This window comes from Plectropomus leopardus, chromosome 23 (assembly GCF_008729295.1).
Source record: "Plectropomus leopardus isolate mb chromosome 23, YSFRI_Pleo_2.0, whole genome shotgun sequence".
NCBI lineage: Eukaryota > Metazoa > Chordata > Actinopteri > Perciformes > Serranidae > Plectropomus > Plectropomus leopardus.
Window position 1 is genome coordinate 4134329 of NC_056485.1, and position 18875 is coordinate 4153203.

The 18875-nt window shown below is 40.9% G+C and overlaps 1 protein-coding gene across 2 annotated transcripts in view; it reads left to right on the plus strand.

Annotated features, from left to right (window-relative positions):
* dock11 (dedicator of cytokinesis 11) overlaps positions 1-11884 on the plus strand; it is a 93741-nt gene extending 81857 nt beyond the window's left edge. For both annotated transcript variants that reach the window (XM_042512383.1, XM_042512384.1), the window contains 3 exons: positions 1292-1392; positions 1547-1685; positions 10509-11884. In XM_042512383.1, coding sequence (XP_042368317.1) covers positions 1292-1392; positions 1547-1685; positions 10509-10598 — 330 coding nt within the window. In that variant the 3' untranslated portion in view covers positions 10599-11884. The remainder of the gene's footprint in view (positions 1-1291; positions 1393-1546; positions 1686-10508) is intronic.
* The last annotated feature ends 6991 nt before the right edge of the window (positions 11885-18875 follow it).

The window sequence follows — 18875 nt, forward strand, 5'->3', positions numbered from 1 at the left end:
GGAACTATTTTCTTTTCACCGAACTACAACTACCAACAGAATAATTGCACAAAGGAAGCATCGACTGCCAGCTCACCTGAATATTCCCTGTTTTGTTTGCGTTCGTGTTTGTTTACATCAGAATTTCATATTTTAGCCACGCCAGTCAACTTGCCCATGTCCAAAGAAAAATAAACACTTCAAAGACGACACAGTGTAGCTTGCGGGTAGCCTGCAGCTGCACTGTAAAGAGGCAAAAAGTCTGTCATTTGTAGTTGTTCAAACAACTTCATCTTTCATTTCGTAAATCCTCCTGCAAACCAGGCAGTCCGTCCCCGGGAGCTGTCTGCATTCCACCGGCCAGATTATGTAACATGTTATGTTAACGGAGCTTTGCAAAGCTTGTCCGTTAGTCCCAAGAGAGATTACTTGATTTTGCTTTTGCTGGCCAAATTTTGCGTTAAGTCTCTAATTTAGTAACATACATTTACAGTTTTAGTTTCAGTTTAATAATATTAGCTAAAATTGACCTTATAAATAAATAGTAATAAATAACCTAAAAAATGATAATAAATAACACACAGTTAAAAAATGAGCAGCAAGTTAAAGAATACTACAAAGCAGCAGTGAAGCAAAAGTGCAGAGGACAAACTTTAGGTCACGGAGATCATAAGCCTCAGCCTCTGGGAAGGAGCTGCACTTTAGTCTAGTTGTTCTTGCTTTGAGGCTGTTAAGTTTTATTGTATTTTTTTTACTCTCCAGTTGGGATGTCTGCATATTCTTGGGAATCAAGGTGTACTTGCATTATTATACTAGTGACATTAAAAGGTCTCAAAACGACAATAATATCATTTATCACAGAAGTATTCATCGTAACAGGCTGTCTCTCATCAACAAGTAGATGCACACTTCCTTCTGGCAGTGATACAGTTGGCAGGTGTAGTTTGGTTGAAAATTGAAAAAGTTCCTGCATTAAACTGTCCACATCAAGGTCTGTGGATTATCTTTAATAACTGTGTGTTTTAACTTATTTTTTTGGCGCTTTGAGCACCACAAGCCAAGTGCCATCTAGTTCCATTATATTGGATAGAAGGCAGACATCTCTACAGGCAATATCTCCAACGCTCGGCAACTCACACCTAAACAATCCAGGCTGCTAAATAGCACTACGGGTAAAAGGAAAAATATGTGTTTTTGATTTTGTGGTGACCTGTGCCTTTAAGTGTCAGCCCAAATGTTAGATGCTGATCAGTATCTGTGCGCTGATCAGAGACGAGGAATGCTCAACACCTCTGGGCTTGTTCTGCTGCAGGTGAATGCAGGTCCCATGGCGTATGCCAGAGCATTCTTGGATGACAGTAAATCCAACCAGTCGGGCAACAAGAAAGTCAAAGACCTGAAGGACATTTTCAGGTACCCATTTCCCTTGTGATTAAATACCTGAGCTGCTCACTCTGCCTCATTTCTTAGTCACTTTGTTTACTTTTCAAAGCTGTTTGTCAGTGATTTTATAAGTAGTCATTGAAGTATGTAATTAAGTTTGTCATCCTACTTATGATAATTGCAGGCGTTTTGTCCAGGCTTGCAGTATGGCTCTGGACATAAATGAGCGCCTGATCAAAGAGGACCAGTTTGAGTACCACGAGGGCCTCAAGGCCAACTTCAAAGAAATGGTAAAGGAGCTATCAGACATCATCCACGAGCAGGTAATCTTACTTCATCAAATGTTCTGGTGGTTTGACATTGTCTTTGTTTGGACCACACCCCATACCTTATTACACACAGACACACACCCTCTCCTTAAATACTCAGATGTGTACTTCTGCTCTGGCATGTTTTTTTAGTTAGAGAAGTTGCTCCAAATCAAACATGGGCCTCCTGTGTGGCAAATCAAAATTCTGCCACTCACCCATTATCACTTTAAAACCATTCAGCCTGCATCAATCGTGATAAAAGATGTGCATTTTATTCATGGGAGCATGTTGGATGTGATTATACCTAAGTGTAAATTATTTTTTGTAGTGCTGCAGTATGTTGTGGTTAAGTTGATATTTATCTCTTGTCATTATGTCACATTCTGCAGAGCCCCTTAAAACCTGAAGGGCGAAATTCTTTGTGTACAAGTTAACTGTCTTGTCAGAAAAAGTTATTATTGGAACAAGATAAAAACTGCCTTCGGGCAGTTTTGACATTCAGTTAATACATACTTTGAAAATTATAGTCTACTAACAAAATCAAGACATAATGACTTGGTAGATAAAACGCCGTAATAAGTTCCTTTAAATTTTGCTGGACCTCAATAGTGGCCGCCAGCTTTTAGTCCCCCTGGCAACCAGCTTCAGCATGGATTCCAAATCCAAAAAAGGAAGAGTCTTGGAAAAATAGAAGATTTATTAGTACATGGACAAATTTGTTAGCTTTCACCACCAACACAGCAAAGTTGAAATGCCAAATAATTAAAAATAGCCCAGTGCAGACTAGCCACCCATGCCCATTTTAGGCCCATACCCATTAGTACACAGGTGGCCCTGGTATAACCAGTGTGGGGCCAACTTGAGTAAAACCAGCCATATGGTCAATTGGCATGGGGCCACATAGGGCCGATTTTTCAAGCATTTTACTACCCAGATGGGCCCCACATATAGACATAAACATTTTCAGTCCCTTTAATGTTGTGATTGGAGACCATGGAGAGAGTGGATATCCACTAATCTTGACAAATAGAATCAAAACAAAAGTGTGTATAGATTGCAGTAAATGAAAAATTATGTGAATTGGTTTTTTTTTGTAACATGGTCGGGGCTACCAATTAAGATGATCTTTAAAGTTACTATAGTGACAGTCAGTATAGCCGAAACCCATTAGTGTTGCATTAATGGTGAGCCATGCTCTGTGTAAAAGGCAAGCCAATGAGATTATCATCCACTGTGAGCCATGTGGAGTCAGTAAATTACAAACAATGGAAACTGAGTCAAATCAAACTGTAATAACATATTAATCATTATTATATTTTGAATGGTGGTGTCCACTGCCATGTTTTCTCCAGACACAACTACAAGCACAAAGAAAACCTGTTTTGTAATTATATTTTATGAGATATCATAATTGTAATGTACCCATGATTACCTTGAGCAGCAATAAATATAAATAGCAACAAGCAGTAAACCTGAGTGAGCCACTTTTATGTGGGAAAACATTACCGGCACAGAGAGAACTATTGTCACCCCATTAACCCTGCTCGTTACGTTTGATAAACACAGGCTTGGTTTTCTAAAGACTTTGGGCTAATGTTTCTAGAAGTTTACGGCACCCTGCTGCTGCCACTATAATGTGTTTGTGGAAGTCAAAAGTAGAAGAACTCAATACCTCATGATTCCTCATCATCTTACATCATGATCAGACTTGGAGTGAGTCATAATGAGTTGCAACCGGAAGCTGTGTTCATTTAAAGTCCAGGAATAATTGGAAACTGAATTTCCTCTTAAACATTTCCTGGAACGATGATTCACACTCATCTGTCCCTGTTCTTACAATCCTTGTGAGTAGGTAACGTAAAGACTAGCTGTTTCCCAACAGTATTTACTGAAGAGCTGCCACCTCGGGACCTGAGCAGCTTGTTTGTTTGTGCATGTGATATCATGTTGCAGTCATTTTTCACAGAGAAAATACTTGCCTGCTGATATTTGATGCTACTTTAGCTACTCTGACTAACCAAACTAACACCCCTTTTCTCTCCACTGTGCTCGCCTTAAGCTTTAAGGAAATGCAGGTAATGTGATCATGAAGTGTGTTTAAGGCTTTGTTTGTCTTTGTGTTCCTTTTGAAACTCATGAATTCTGAATTTGCACCTCCTCAGTTCATTTCTTCCAGACATTTTCTGTTAAACGCAAAGGTGATTGAAATACAATCAGCTGCGTAAAAAAAATTTGGGATCATGAATGCAGTGCAGGCGGAGCTTTCCATGAGCAGCAGCAGTTTGTGACTAACAGGGTGGATAACTGATCTGTCGATCTGTTCAGAGCTCATCAGATCAGTGGATGAAAGAAGCAGCTACTGCAAGTGAATGTAAATGTTTAGACCCAGCAGAAGGAATGGTTTCACTTTCAATGTGCTGGACATTCTGCTGCTCCATCTGTGCCCAGAGTGCACCCTGCACTTCGAAAGTGTGGTGCAATGATTAACCGTACGGCATCTATATTCCAATAGCGCTCCTAATGAGCAGTCCAGCTCTGTGGTGGCAGATGTTTTAACTGTGGCAGGCGCCTCAAATAAATTAATGTGAGGGAAACTTGAATGTAAACATGGGAGAATAAACAAGAATAAATCAGGTGAATGCAGCATAAATTTAAATAGTGAAAAAATAAACGAAAATAAAATGCATTCAAATGGAAGATTGTCATGTTTTTAGCAGACATTTAACATTTAACAGCTGTTGAATCCTCCTTTGACAAACCTGTCGGATCACTGCAACACACAAGAGGGTATTTACTTTGTAGATAGTGGTGAGCCCTGGCACCAGAGAGGGTTTTGAAAACAATGCAAATGACAGATGCCACTAATCCAGTGATTTACATGCACAGTAGTTTCCCAATAGGGTTGGAACATTTGCATGTCCACCCACGTAATGACTACATCCTGGTAGCAGATCTGCTGCTGCCTCCCTCATTCCAAAACTAACCAGGATGATGGCGAGTAAACATTCAGGTTTCGGCCGTCATTCACGTCTTTGTGTCAAGTCATGCAGTTGTGCTTGTAGTAGTAAGACTAGAAGAAGAATTCTGTCCTCTGGAGATGAAATAACTTAATGTTTTGCAGGGATCGGATGCCGAATGTATCAATCCGTTTAAATTAGCTGTAGATTAATTGCAGGATGTTACTGTTCCACCACAAGTCAGACATAAACTGAAGTGGACTTATCAACTGCAGACTTATCCAGAAATGAGAAAAACTAGAAAGTTGAAATAGAAGAAAGACCTAGAATTACAGCTGACTATTAATTGGGGCTTGAGTCTATCCCAGTTAACACTGGACAAGAGGCTGGTTACACTAACTATCACAGATAGAAACAGACAACCATTCACACAACTTAAAGATCCCATATTATGCCAATTTTCAGGTTTACCCACACTATTTAGGGTGTCTGCGAGAACATGTTTACACAATTTATCTTCAAAAAACACATTTTCTCACATTGTTTTCACCTCCATTCACCCTCTTTCCAAAACACTCTTGAAGGCTCCCTCCTGAAAAGCCTAGTGTGCTTTGATTGGTCAGAAAATCTGGGTCTTACACATCTGCACTCCCTGCGTCTTTGCACCACCATTGCTGCTCGTAATGACTGTAACAGTATTGCAGTCACAGTTTCAACCTTCTTTTTTTTTTTTTTTTAGCAAAGTTGTGACATCACAACTTCACAGAAGTCCTAATGACTTGTTTGAGGGCACAGTTGGTGAATATGGACTGTGTACATTCCTCTGTGGATTGAGCATTTTCATACTTTTCCACTATTTATATAGCGTTTGTATTTGCTTTATAATTTAAAAAAAGAGAAATTTGTCCTTAACAATATGGAACCTTTAAAGTCACCAAATGGAAGGAAGCTGGAGAACATGCAACACGCATATAAACTCCACACAGAAGGGCCAAAGCCAGCCAGTTTTGTTTGTTTGCTTTTTTCAATGCACATTAATGCACATCAAAAATCCATCCCAAATAAATATCATATATGCAATAAAGAAAAAAAAAGGTTATAAAGGTTTTCTTAAAGGTTATACCCAGCCATCTTTCAGTTACATTAGATTGGACTGTATTAACTCCTAAGTTGCATATAGCCAGTCAGTGAAAAGGCCCCATGTAAGCATATACTGATCAAGTTTGTTAAATAGAGAGTATGTCACCCTCTTATAAGCAGCCAAGTGAGCAGTTGTTGTAGTCCATTCCTTATATGGGGGCGGGTTTTCCCTCAGTGCCTCAGTAGTATCTGTTTAGCTGTTGAGAAAGCCAAGATAATCCACCTCATCTCAAAATAGGACAAGTCTCGTTTATGGTTGAACCTTGTATACCAAGTTTTGCAGAGATTTGGAAGCTCTTTTTTCAGTACATCAAACATAACCTGCTGGATATTTTTCCACCTGTCCTCAAATGTGATGTGACAGTGTTTAGCACTACCCTCCATTAAATCATATATTCAAGAGTATTCTAGATAAAACTGTGCATAAACACAGTGATGATTCCAATAACTTGATGGTAACCCGGCACAGCTGATTTTCTTCAGAAGTTGAGTTTGACATTTTTCTGGTTCTCCGTTAGATCTTCTTGTAATGTTACAGAATTTTTTAACCTTTTTCATTTTACCGTTAATGCAGAGAGTCAAGGCCTGGTTTCTGTTGCAGCAGAGACTATTGACAGGCTTGGCAGGGTTTCACTATAAACCACATCTTTGCCAAATCACAGCAGAATTAACCCTCAGGCTGCATTCACACTAAAACAGGCATTGCTGCAAAAATGCTAGTCCTGTCAATCATTTGAATGTGAGCAGTGCATCAAGATATACACGATACAGGGAGAGGTGTGCAAATCGAAAAGGTGGTGGGGACGGACAAATAAGAAAACTGGAAACACCAAAACAATGTAAAGAAAAACACAGAATCAAATTTTCCAGTAACACAATTTAACATCACTCTGCAGTGGTCAGTCACACAACTGGCAGTCAGACCACAAGATACCCAACAAGCAAAACAGTCTCTTTCTACCGTTAATTGTTACAGTGAGTACCAGAAATAACAAACTTTGTAGTACTACTGTGTGTACTATCCTGTCTTTTGTGGCAGTAAAGAAAGCCAACACAAACAAACTTTACAAAGACAAATGCTCAGTCATTAAGATGTGGGAATTGGCTCTCCATCACTGGTTTCCACCCTCCACTTTCCCACACCACCACACAACCCTGCAGTTAATCTCCATCAGCCTCAGTCGAGCTTTATTTATTAAAGCGTGGCATGGATAGATGTCCTTTGGCTAGAAAAATTTGATTTTTAAGTTGTCGCAGGCCATGTATCACTTATAATACATATTTGTACTTTGAAGGTGTATTATGTAAGTTGCAGCCATCCAGTCCAACTGAATGGGAGGGGGGGGGCAGTATTTCACCCTTTAAATGTCGGTCTACTACTGTGTCCGTACGACAATTTACAGTCAGTTATAAATAATAGCAACTCATAACCGACAGCAGAGCAAGAATACAGTCACTCAAACTTAGACTACCGTCTTCTGATCTTCACGTGTGACGTTTGTGTTAAGTTTATTTTTTAGCTTACTGAGCTTAGTTTTAGCAATACCACAGTCTAAAAGAAAATTCAGCATCAGACTGCATCTTTTTACTCTCCAAGAGCTGTCTCCAGGGTTGGAAAGCCACACAGATATTTACTCTAGTTTTGCTTCTTCTTGCATCGCGTCTTTTCTTTGCCTCGGAGCGTTGCGTCTTTCCAGGAGCTGCTTTAGATGGAGATAACGGTTGTTGTTACCGGAACTTCTACCATCGCCGTGTTTCTTACGCACTAACTAACTCATTCACTGAGACTGCAACTTGTACGCTGTATCCATTGACTCTATGCTGCGGCCGGCTCAACGTCTTCTCCTCTGCTGCGGCTCAGTGGAGGCCACAGTGACTCACGTATCGCCCCTCAGGCCAGGACGTGTTATTGCAGAAGGGTCGGTTGTGTCTGGCTGTTTAGCAGTGAATATCTCTACAATACATACTTTTTTTACACTCTGTTGAAAGGGTAAATTTTTGAATGTTTTAAACTAAAATATGTCAACATTATGAGCGACACTTCGAGCTATTACAGCCCTACTTACAACCATATTTTATCATGTTCATTATTTTAGTGGCCTTTGATTTGAGTTAAGGATGATGCCAACATGCCAAACAAGATTTTGACTTTTGTTGCAGTTTGTTGACAAATCTGTCCTCAGGAGGACAGTACACCAACAACATGTCATTAGATCATTCTTAGTTTAGTGTGGCATGTCACGCAAGCTGTTTGCAGTTACACCTGCAAATGCTGGCATCGGTAGATCAGAGAGTTGCCTCTGGGCTTTTCAACCGAAACCCGCATGGTTACATTAAGTGTCGTTAGAACACCAGACTAAAAGGTAAAAATAATATATGACTCAGGAGATCGTTCCAGAAGTCGTGTCTGTTCTGCTGCCTGCACATCTAAACTGCTGTTTAGTTGGTGTAAATACAACTATTTAGTAAGAGATGTAAACACAGTGAGTCTTACTTGCAGCCAGACCTCTGAATCCCAGAAAACACCAGTGAAAAAAAAAACAAAATAGCATGTGTTGCATGACTTTAAATACAGCATAGTGAATACTCTGCGGGCACTTTGATGTCTGTTTTCAACACAGTCTCACAAAAACTACGTGTCATTGATATGACGTCTTAACAACACGTGAAACACATGATGCGTGAAATGTCTTCAGATAACTTGCTGGTAACATGAAAGCAAGGCGTGTCAGGTTTATGTTGTCCTGACAACCTGTTTTTACTTTTGTGCTGCATGGAGTCATTGTTTTAGTGTTGACTATGCAATGTCGGCTTATTGATTTTGTCTTTTTGCACATAACTGTCTTGTTTGTTAATGCACATAATGTGCATTACTACTCATTTTTATGTCTTGTTGTACAAGTTATAAATGTTGCACGTACTGTCTGTTAGCTACTTACATATGTTCTGTCCTGTAGAATTGTCTTCCTCATGTGCCAACCATTTGGCTTTACTTTATATTCTTGTTTTTATTCATGCCTCTAATTATTCGCATGCTTTTTTGTCTTTCTGTGTCAGTGGCTTAACACCTGGCCCAAGGACAACAGTTGAAAATGAACCTTTGGCCAATCACTGGCACATCTGCAGTAATCTTTATTAATGTTAACTGTCCCTGTAAATATGCAATCATGAATTACAATAGGGTTCTTGCACCATTCGGGGCTCGGGCCCGAATAAATAAATGCCAATACAAAGTCTGTTATGAACGGACACAGTTTCAACTGTGGTTAAAGTGAGAAGATCACAGTTTGATTTGGTTAAGGAAACAAAAAACAACGAAAACTTAGTTAAGTGCAGGAACAGATTTTGGTTTCAGTTCAAATAACTACATACTGAACATAAGTAATGTACTTTGCTTTGTTAATAGGGCTGTCAAATTATGAATTTTTTAAATCACGATTAATCGCAGAATTTCAATGGCTCATCACATTTTTTTCATCGCATGTTTTCAGTTCAATTATTTTGCACTGCAGTACAATTTTTAAGTCCATATTAACAAGGTAAAGCAGAGAATGATCTCCTGGATAAAAATGTGTTTTTTAAAGATCATGCTTTAAAAAAATATATACATTAATATTATTTTTTACTTCCACTGAGTTAATTTTTTTCAACCAACATCGGTACTAATTATAAATATAAAATATTCATTACTTTTTAGAATTTTAACCCTTTAAATGTCAGATGTCAAATGTGTTTTCAGATGAAAAAACACAGGTAATTAGATTATTTTCAATATACTACATGCAAAGTTGTTGTTGTTTGTTTTTTGTTTTTTTTTGATGAACACAGTCTGGGATATGTCAGTGATTTGCAGCAACATTGATTGTGACAGTGCACCTAGTGGAAATAGCATGTATTTTATCCATATGCAAATTATGGTAAAAAATGACATCATCAGGTGGGAAACAAAAATACACAATCTTGCCAAAATTTATGCCATATGCCTGAAGTCAGCCATGAAGATTGAAAAGCGCGTAAAATTTGCCAAACAGCCCCTAAGGGTTAAAACACGGCCATGCATGCAGAAGAACTACCTGTTTCATCAAATTGGTACATTTGCGCAAACCTGGGTTCCTGCCAGGCCCAGTCAGGATAATAATAATAATTATTATTAATATAATAATAACTTATTGTTCATGTAGCACCTTTAAAAACAGTTGTTTATAAAAAGGCAGGAAGTCAGGAAATAATAAAAGTAAACATCAACAAATGTACCAAACAGAGAAAGGTCAAGTCAAACAAAAAGACAAGAACCAAATGCAGAAACAAAAGCTCAACAAAAATAAAGCAAATAAAAGACATAAAAGTGATGAAACAGGCAGATCACAAAACAAACAGTTATAGTACTAAATGAAAAAAATATTTTAGAAAATGTAAGAATAAACGCAAGACGATAACAGAAGACGGTAAAAATAATAAAAGAAGTGATATAACAAGACGACATCAGTGGGGATAAATCGAAGATAGGGGGATAAAAACAGATGAATAATAGATCTTTGTGTTTGGTAAAACCTGGTATTTAACCTGCGTTTTATGTATTTTTTGGTATACACATCATCATTTTTCACCGTTCGCTTCTGTCACTCACTGTACACCACATCTCATAGTGTGTCACATCCCATCAGCCCATGCAGTCTAATACTTGTGTGTGTCACCTCTGCCTTTATGTATTAACTCTGTGTTTTTGTTTCCTCCTCAGATCTACCAGGAGGATATGATGCGCTCGCTGATACAAAACTCCCTCCACGTGTTTCGCGCCATCAGCGGGACGTCCAGCAACCTGGGCTGACATCCCTCTCCTCCGCCTCTACTGCCCTTTGTGCGTAACTTCGCCCTCAAGGACCCGAGCTGGATGGCGGTCAGGGATGAGAGGTGGCAGCAGAGCAGTTGGATGTAACATTCAAACCACAGTAGCAGTATTTCGGAGAATGTATCGCAGCAACGCCAACTAAACGTCAGCATGTCGGGTTTAGGCGTTGCGCTGAGTCTTGCTAGGTTGCACTTTTTTTCTGCCTTTGCGATAAACTGCGGGACTGATGTCTCTTTTGATGGAGAAACTGTACTAAAAAAAAGTAAAAGTCCCCCTCTTGTCCTCTCTCTGCATCGTCACCCTTTAGATCTATGCAGGACAAAACCCTCCCTCCATGATTCATTTTTACCACTCGAGTCCACTTTTAGAAGATCTTCCAGTTACAATTCAGTGTTTAGTTTGGCCGGGCCTTCACGTCAGGTGAGCAATATATCCAACCGGTTCTGCTGTAAAAGCAAGGGATTCCAGTCGAGCTGCTGGGTTTACTAGCGAGCGGCACATTCCAGCCACGTTACCAGGTTGTGATGAGCAGATAAATCTAACTTTCGGAGCAGGCGGCCAAAGTCACTGCTCTGTTTGTTAAACGGCAAATGCCTTCTCAGTGTGTTCCAAAGCGAAAGAAAAGAGACCTCAGGGTTGTATTAAAGCTGCTCTTAAGAAGGTAAAAGTAGCTCAATTACATAATAAATATAAAGAATCATTTGGTGATAATGTTGTAGATTGTATTAGAGGTAATGAGTAATGTCAAAGCAGGAAAGATAATGATTACAAATTCTATCAGAGCTTTTGAACAATCATGGATATTCTCACTTTTAGACATTTGAACAGGACACACTGATCACAGCCGTGTGATTATATTTCCTTCAGTACAGTTAGAAGAAAGTTCCTCATGTCTGGGTTAAGATCCAGTGCCTTTGTGCTTTGCCTTCGGAAAAAAAAAAGACACCCTTATCTCAAGTAATAAAACCGTCATCACATGCTGGTTATCTACAGTATTTCACAAGTGCTACACTGTAATTAGCAGATAGATGAATAATATTTAAGCAAATGTACATATATTGTTGCCAGGCTGTAAAGTGAATTCTGTATGTTTGTATGTACTGTATGTATGTATTTATATATGTAATGTTTTGGACTTATGTTCGGTCCAGAGTCCTCCTAGCAGAGAGATTTTTTTTTTCCATTTTTATTGCATTGTATACTGAAGTGCAGCTGCTTGTCAAACTTACTTTGTAAAGCCATTTTTCAATAAAACATGGAAAAACAATCAAGACTGTAGACGATTAGACCTTGGAGCAGTGCCGGCACCATAGGAAAGCACCCCTTGCCCCCCAAAAAGTTATTAGCATTATTTTTGTTGTAATTATTATTTTTTTATTATTATTTTTGTATTTATGCCTAAAAAGAACAAGATCTAATTAAAATAAACACAAATAACTTAGCAAATAATCAATAAATTCAATATTTTATTTTATTTTTTCCATTTTATTTATTTATTTTTGGTAGAGTGGAGGAAATTTGTGAAAGTGGGCGTGTAGGAGGCAGGAAGTTTCATAAGGAAAAATTGCATTGTGGGAAGTGTAGGATCCAGTGTTTTTGGAGATTGACCAATAATACTGGACTAAAAGCCAGGTTATCTTGTCCTCAACTGCACTACTTTTGACTATTCTTGTCTTTAATCTGCCCCTCGTGAGCCCCCCCACAACTTTATTACTAACTCTGTACAAAATTGCTAGAGTACCCCTTTAAGATTTCAATCATCTGTGCTGTTCCCTAAAGAAGTATTTTATAATTGAGTAAATCTTCATTTGTTGGCCTTATATGAAATTCAAAGTATTAAAGACCTCATTTACTTGTAGCTGTCGCGAACCCTCAACCAAAAACCCAATTCCTACCCTAACTTTGTTATGCAACTGAAAAATGGGAATATCAGATAATGTTTGCCTCTTTCTATGGCAGCAAGAGTGACAGTGAGTCATCCTCCACATGTGTGTTCAAGATCATGAAGACAGTTGGATACAAAACAGGTTCTACTGGATGATTTATTTTTCCTCGACAACTGTCATGTTTTTCCCAGGAATTTTGTTATCTCACATCTTGGAAAAAAAGTGCATATTACAAAACATAAGAGTACATATGGGGGAACAAGTTGTTAAGCTGTGTGCACAAGACAACAGGCTAACTTGTCTGCACAAGATAGATGGTTTCCACAGATAATAACTTGATCCCACAGTGTGACTGATTATTTTTTGTACATAGTATAATAACTTGGTCCCACAGCATCATTATCTTGTGTACACAGCATAATAACTGAAACGGGTGTGTTGTGGACCCAAATGCAGTACTTGGATGCTCGATGACGGTTGGTAATAAACTTTATTAAAACCAACACAATAATAGTCAAGTCTGCTCAAAGTCAGTGGTGCGGAAAGTTCGTTCTTCAGGCTGAGAGCCCAAACACAGTCTCTGGGAATCCCACAAGAAGACACGAACCTTGCAGTTGCTGCAGCTGGAGAGCAGGAAGCCCCGTAGCGTGTCGAGCCGACAACACGTGTGAGCGATCGTCGTCGGTTGAGCACAGGGATAGTCGAGGGCAGGCAGGCGGAGTCGCATATCGACCAGTGGCCCGTAGCAGAGCAGCTCTGGCCTGTGACCAGGTTTGGCGGCAGCGCCGGATGAAAGTCAAGTCAAGTCAGTTTTATTTATAGAGCCCATTATCACAAAACAAGGTTTGCCTCAGAGGGCTTTACAGTGTACGACATCCCTCTGCCCTTAGACCCTCACATCACCCAAGGAAAAACTCCCCAAAAAGAACCCCTGTAACGGGGAAAAAAAAGAGGAAGAAACCTCAGGAAGAGCGGTAGAGGATAGTGAGGGATCCCTCTTCCAGGACGGACAGACGAGCAATAGATGTCGTAAATAGCAAGTGAAATACAATCATGGCAAAAAAGGAAAGAGAAAGAGAGGGGGGGAGAGGGGGGGAGAGAGGGGGGGGGGGGGGGGGGCACAGAACAATAGAAACAGATGCATGTCATATTACAATAATGGTAGGTGTGAAATTAGTAATTGCTCTCAATGCTGATGTTGATAGAGATGATAACAGTCTCATGCATATGTGAAAGGGAGTTGTCCAAAGGCAAGATCACGGCATCGGCGAACCAGGACCAGACCACGATGAAAGCCTCCACCGACGGGTACACAGTGTCCTTCTCCTGTTCGGGAAACAGAGGGGGCTGGAAGCCGTAAGCACACTGAAAAGGGGAGAGTCCAGGTGGCAGAGCTGACCAGGGTGTTGTGCGCATATTCCACCCACATGAGCTGCGAGGACCAGGAGGCAGGATGAGTGGAGGCCATGCATCGGAGCGCCGTCTCCATCTTCTGCTTCATCCTTTCAGCTTGGCCGTTGGATTGGGGATGGTAACCCGAGGACAGACTGGTGGACGCTCCCAGGAGGCGGCAAAACTCCCTCCAGAATGCTGACGTGAACTGGGGTCCACGATCAGACACCACGTCGGTGGGGAGTCCGTGGAGTCTAAATACGTGGTCCAGCAACAACCCAGCAGTCTCTTTGGCTGACGGGAGTTTTGGGAGGGGCACAAAATGTGCCATTTTACTGAATCGATCTACCACTGTCAGGATGGTGGTGTGTCCTCCTGACAGTGGCAGACCAGTAACAAAGTCCAGGGAGATATGGGACCACGGACGATGAGGCATAGGAAGGGGTCTTAGGAGGCCGGCAGCGATAGGAGAGCGTGAAGTTAAAATGGGCAAAGAAGAGAGCCCACCAGGCCTGGCGAGAGTTCAACCTTTTGGCAGAGCGGATGTACTCGAGGTTCTTATGATCTGTCCAGATGAGGAAGGGATCCCTGGTACCCTCCAGCCAGTGCCGCCACTCCTCTAATGCCAGTTTCACTGCTAGCAATTCCCGATTCCCAATGTCATAATTTCTCTCAGCTGGGGACAAACGTCAGGAGAAGAAGGCACAGGGGTGCAACTTTTCATCCTCTGCCGAGCGTTGGGAGAGCACAGCCCCTACCCCCACATCCGAGGCGTCAACCTCCACCACGAACTGCCTCTCCGGGTCAGGGATGAGTAGGATGGGAGCTGAGCTGAAGCGTTCTTTAAGATGTTGGAACGCCTCTTCGGCAGCCATGGTCCAGCGGAACGGGATCTTGGAGGAGGTGAGGGCAGTGAGAGGGGGGGCCACGGTGCTGTAGCCTCGAATGAAACGTCTGTAAAAGTTGGCGAACCCCAGGAACTGCTGCAGCTGCTTGCGTGAATCAGGTACCGGCCAGGAGGTCACCACGGACACTTTGGAGAGGTCCATTTCCATGCGGTTGTGGCCGATGATGTACCCCAGGAAGGTGACAGAGGGGGTGTGAAACTCACATTTCTCAGCTTTAACAAACAGAGAGTTTTCCAAAAGGCGCTGCAGGACTCTCTGAACATGATGAATGTGTTCTTGCTTGGACTGGGAGAAAATCAAAATATCGTCAAGATAGACGAAAACAAACTGGTTCAACATGTCCCTGAGAACATCATTTATGAGGGTCTGGAAAACGGCTGGGGCGTTGGTGAGTCCAAACGGCATTACCAGATATTCATAGTGTCCTGTAGGGGTGTTGAATGCCGTCTTCCACTCATCCCCCTCTCGAATGCGAACCAGGTGGTAAGCTTTGTGGAGATCCAGTTTGGTGAAGATGGTGGATCCCTGCAACAGCTCGAAGGCAGAGGCAATGAGGGGGAGGGGGTAGCGGTTCTTTACTGTGATGTCACTCAGACCTCTGTAATCAATGCAAGGTCTGAGAAAAACCCCGCCCCAGCGGGTGACGATGAGGGTCGAATGATACCTGAAGCCAAGGACTCGGAGATGTAGGTATCCATGGCCTCCCTCTCAGGTGCGGACAGCGAGTAGAGACGACCCTTGGGAGGAACAGACCCAGGCAGGAGACCAATGGCACAGTCATATGGTCAATGAGGTGGTAGAGAAGTGGCTCTAGACTTGTTGAAAACCTCCCAAAAATCATGATTATCAGAGGGCACCCCGGAGAGGTCTGGAGAGGGACTGGAGTTAGCAGACGGTGCGGGCGTGACCTTCTGTTGGAGGCATATCTGCTGGCAGGAAGGACTCCACGACAGAACCGATCCAGTGGCCCAGTCTATATGTGGGTTGTGGCGTCGCAGCCACGGATATCCAAGGATCAGCGGTATGTTGGGAGAATCCAGGATGTGAAACTGGATGGTCTCATGGTGTTCACCTGCCAGGAGCATGGAGAGGGGGACGGTCTGATGAGTGACTGTCCCCAGGAGATGTCCATCTAGAGCACGGGCCGGCACGGAACGAGGAAGAGGGACCTGCTCAATCCCCAGCTGACGGACAAGTTCATTGTCGATGAGGTTTACGTCGGCCCCAGAGTCAACGAAGGTTGCGAGGGTGTGGGACCCCTCTTTCAACATGAGCTGGACGTGGAACAGAGGGCGAGGGTTGGGGGCAGAGTTCTGGGAACGGCTCAGCAGGATGCCCCTCTCTCCTGCTGAGCCCTCCCTTTTACCGGGCATTTGGAGACAAAAGGCAGGAGTTCCGTAACCAGGGAAGCAGTCCGCGAAGGCAGCAGCACCGATGAGGAGAGAGCAGAAGGGTTGTCGAAGCCAGGCAGAGGAGACGTTACCAGTGGAGCAGTCAGGATTCCGAAACGCCGAAACAGAGCACTTGGTCAGGGACAGAAGGCAGGTAGGTACACGAGGAGTCAGGCGAGGAGAGTTGGTCGGGGACAGGCAGAGTCGGCGTCGGAAGGTCTGGCAGAAGAACGCTGGAAAGTCTTGCATAGTGCAGTAGAACAATCTGGCAGTGAGTGAGTGTGCTGGAGTGGCTTATATACTGGGTTGATTGGTGATCAGTAGCAGCTGAGAGGTGAGCAGGCTGTGGAGGTGGGCGTGGTTTGCAGGTGGAGTGGAGCAGAGGGAGAGTGAGTGGAAAAGTACTGGCAGCAGGGGAGGAGGAGGCAGGCAGGCAGGGATTCACCATGACAATAACTTTGTCCCACAGCATCATTATCTTGTATACACAGCATATTAACTTGTTCCCACAAGATATTTACCTGCTGTCTCAACATAATTATATGTTCCCTCAAGATAATAATTTGTTCTCACAAGATAAAACTCATTCCCACAAGATACTAACTTATTGCCGTAAGATAGTAATTTGTTTTCACATAATAACTTTTTCCCATAAGATATTAACTTGTTCCCTCAATATAGTCACTTGTTCCCACAAGATTTTTTTTTTTTTGTTTTTCACAAGAGACCTTGTTCCTAATTACTTGTTCTCGTGAGATAGGCCTGAAATAACTAATAACACCAGATATGAACTTGTTTCGACAAGATAGTAATTTTTTCTCACATGATAATAACTTGTTCCCTCAACATTATAACTTGTTCTCAAGAGATAACTCCTTCCCATGAAGTAATAACTTGTTTCCATAAAATTAAAAATAAATATCAGCTTCTGAGACTTTTTAGGCTTTGTAGTATACACTGTAAAAAACACTCTTTGTTTTAACTTTAAAAAAGTTAGTGTCCGATCTGCCTTAATTTTTTACGTTGACTGAATTTAAGTTGAGTCGTTACAAAATTACCTGAACTTGTCATTTCAAATTGAGTCAACTTCAAAGTTTAAGGCAGCCTGGACACTACCTTTTTAGTTAAAACAAATAGTTTATTTTTAACAGCTGTAAATGGGGAGGAAAAAAATCTGCGCGGAGCATACCCCCAGACCACACTGGAAGCATGCTCGCTCATTTCCAGTGGAGCAGAGTTCAAAAAACAATACAGCTGAGATCAGATATAGTTAAAATGTATTCCTTCTGTATGTTTTCTCTGGCCCTTAACCATCAGTTTGTGCCTTTCGATGCTGCATGAAGCCATTATCATAACGATAATCAACTTATTGATTCACAGACTCATTTAGAGGCTGACGACTTCCTGGAGGAATGGAGGGACACTTATGGCACTTAAGACCACACGCGTGCGCGGTGTGCCTTCATTAGCGCTTCAGAGGCCGCATCCTTTAACCCTTTAAAACAAAAGCGAATTGGTTTGACTCCTTTCAAAAACATGGGTACAATACAATTTAACAACCAAATATAACCCAAATATTAGCAGTAAATAAGTTTAAAAAATCAAAAGTAGGTCCTAATAACAAAATTACCTAAATATAAGCACAAAAAGGTAAAAAAAAAAAAAAAAAACAGAAACAAATGAGAAATTCCCCCCCCCCCCCCAAAAAAATTAATAAAATAAAAAAATTATTTTTTTTAATTTAAGTAATAACTAAATTACCCAGTTACAAGTAAAGGAAAAAACAAAAGCAAACCAAAAAATTATCCCAAAAATTCCCAAGAAAAAGAAAAAAAATAATGTATAAATTTTTTCTCTGACAGAATTTTAAATATGTGGTTATAATAAATATACATATAGTTTTCTGGACATTTTTTCTTGAATTTTTAAATTTTCTTCTTTTTTTAAAACCAATTTTCAGGTGATTTTCTTGTCACCTTTTACTAACATAAAAATCATTTTAAAAGTAACAACAAAATTGCCTGTATATTATCAACAACAACAACAACAACAAAAAAGTTACAAGAGAACTACCACACAAAAAATTTAGATTTTTTTTCTGTTACAGAATTTCATAGAGTTATAATAATTACATATATAGTTTTCTGGACATTTCTCCCTTTATGATTTCCCCCCATCTTTTTAAAACTAATTTTCTGGTCATGTTCTTGTCACATTTGACCAATTTCTTGCCATGTTGCTCACTGCCTCGTGTTTTGTAAAGAAATCAAACAGTTTTGCTTTTGTTTCAAGAGTTGAACAGCTGGTGAAAGACATCTCAACGCAGCACAAGAAAACTGATGTCGATCCAGGTTTCGGGGAGTTAATTCTTTAAGGCTGAGTGGTTTTGGACGGTGGGATGTCTTGTGTTGGAAAGTGTTGGAAAGACGTACAACATTCCCGCTGGGAACATTTTTTCTCTGACAGAATTTTAAATATGTGGTTATAATAAATATACATATAGTTTTCTGGACATTTTTTCTTGAATTTTTAAATTTTCTTCTTTTTTTAAAACCAATTTTCAGGTGATTTTCTTGTCACCTTTTACTAACATAAAAATCATTTTAAAAGTAACAACAAAATTACCTGTATATTATCAACAACAACAAAAAAATGTAGATTTTTTTTCTGTTACAGAAT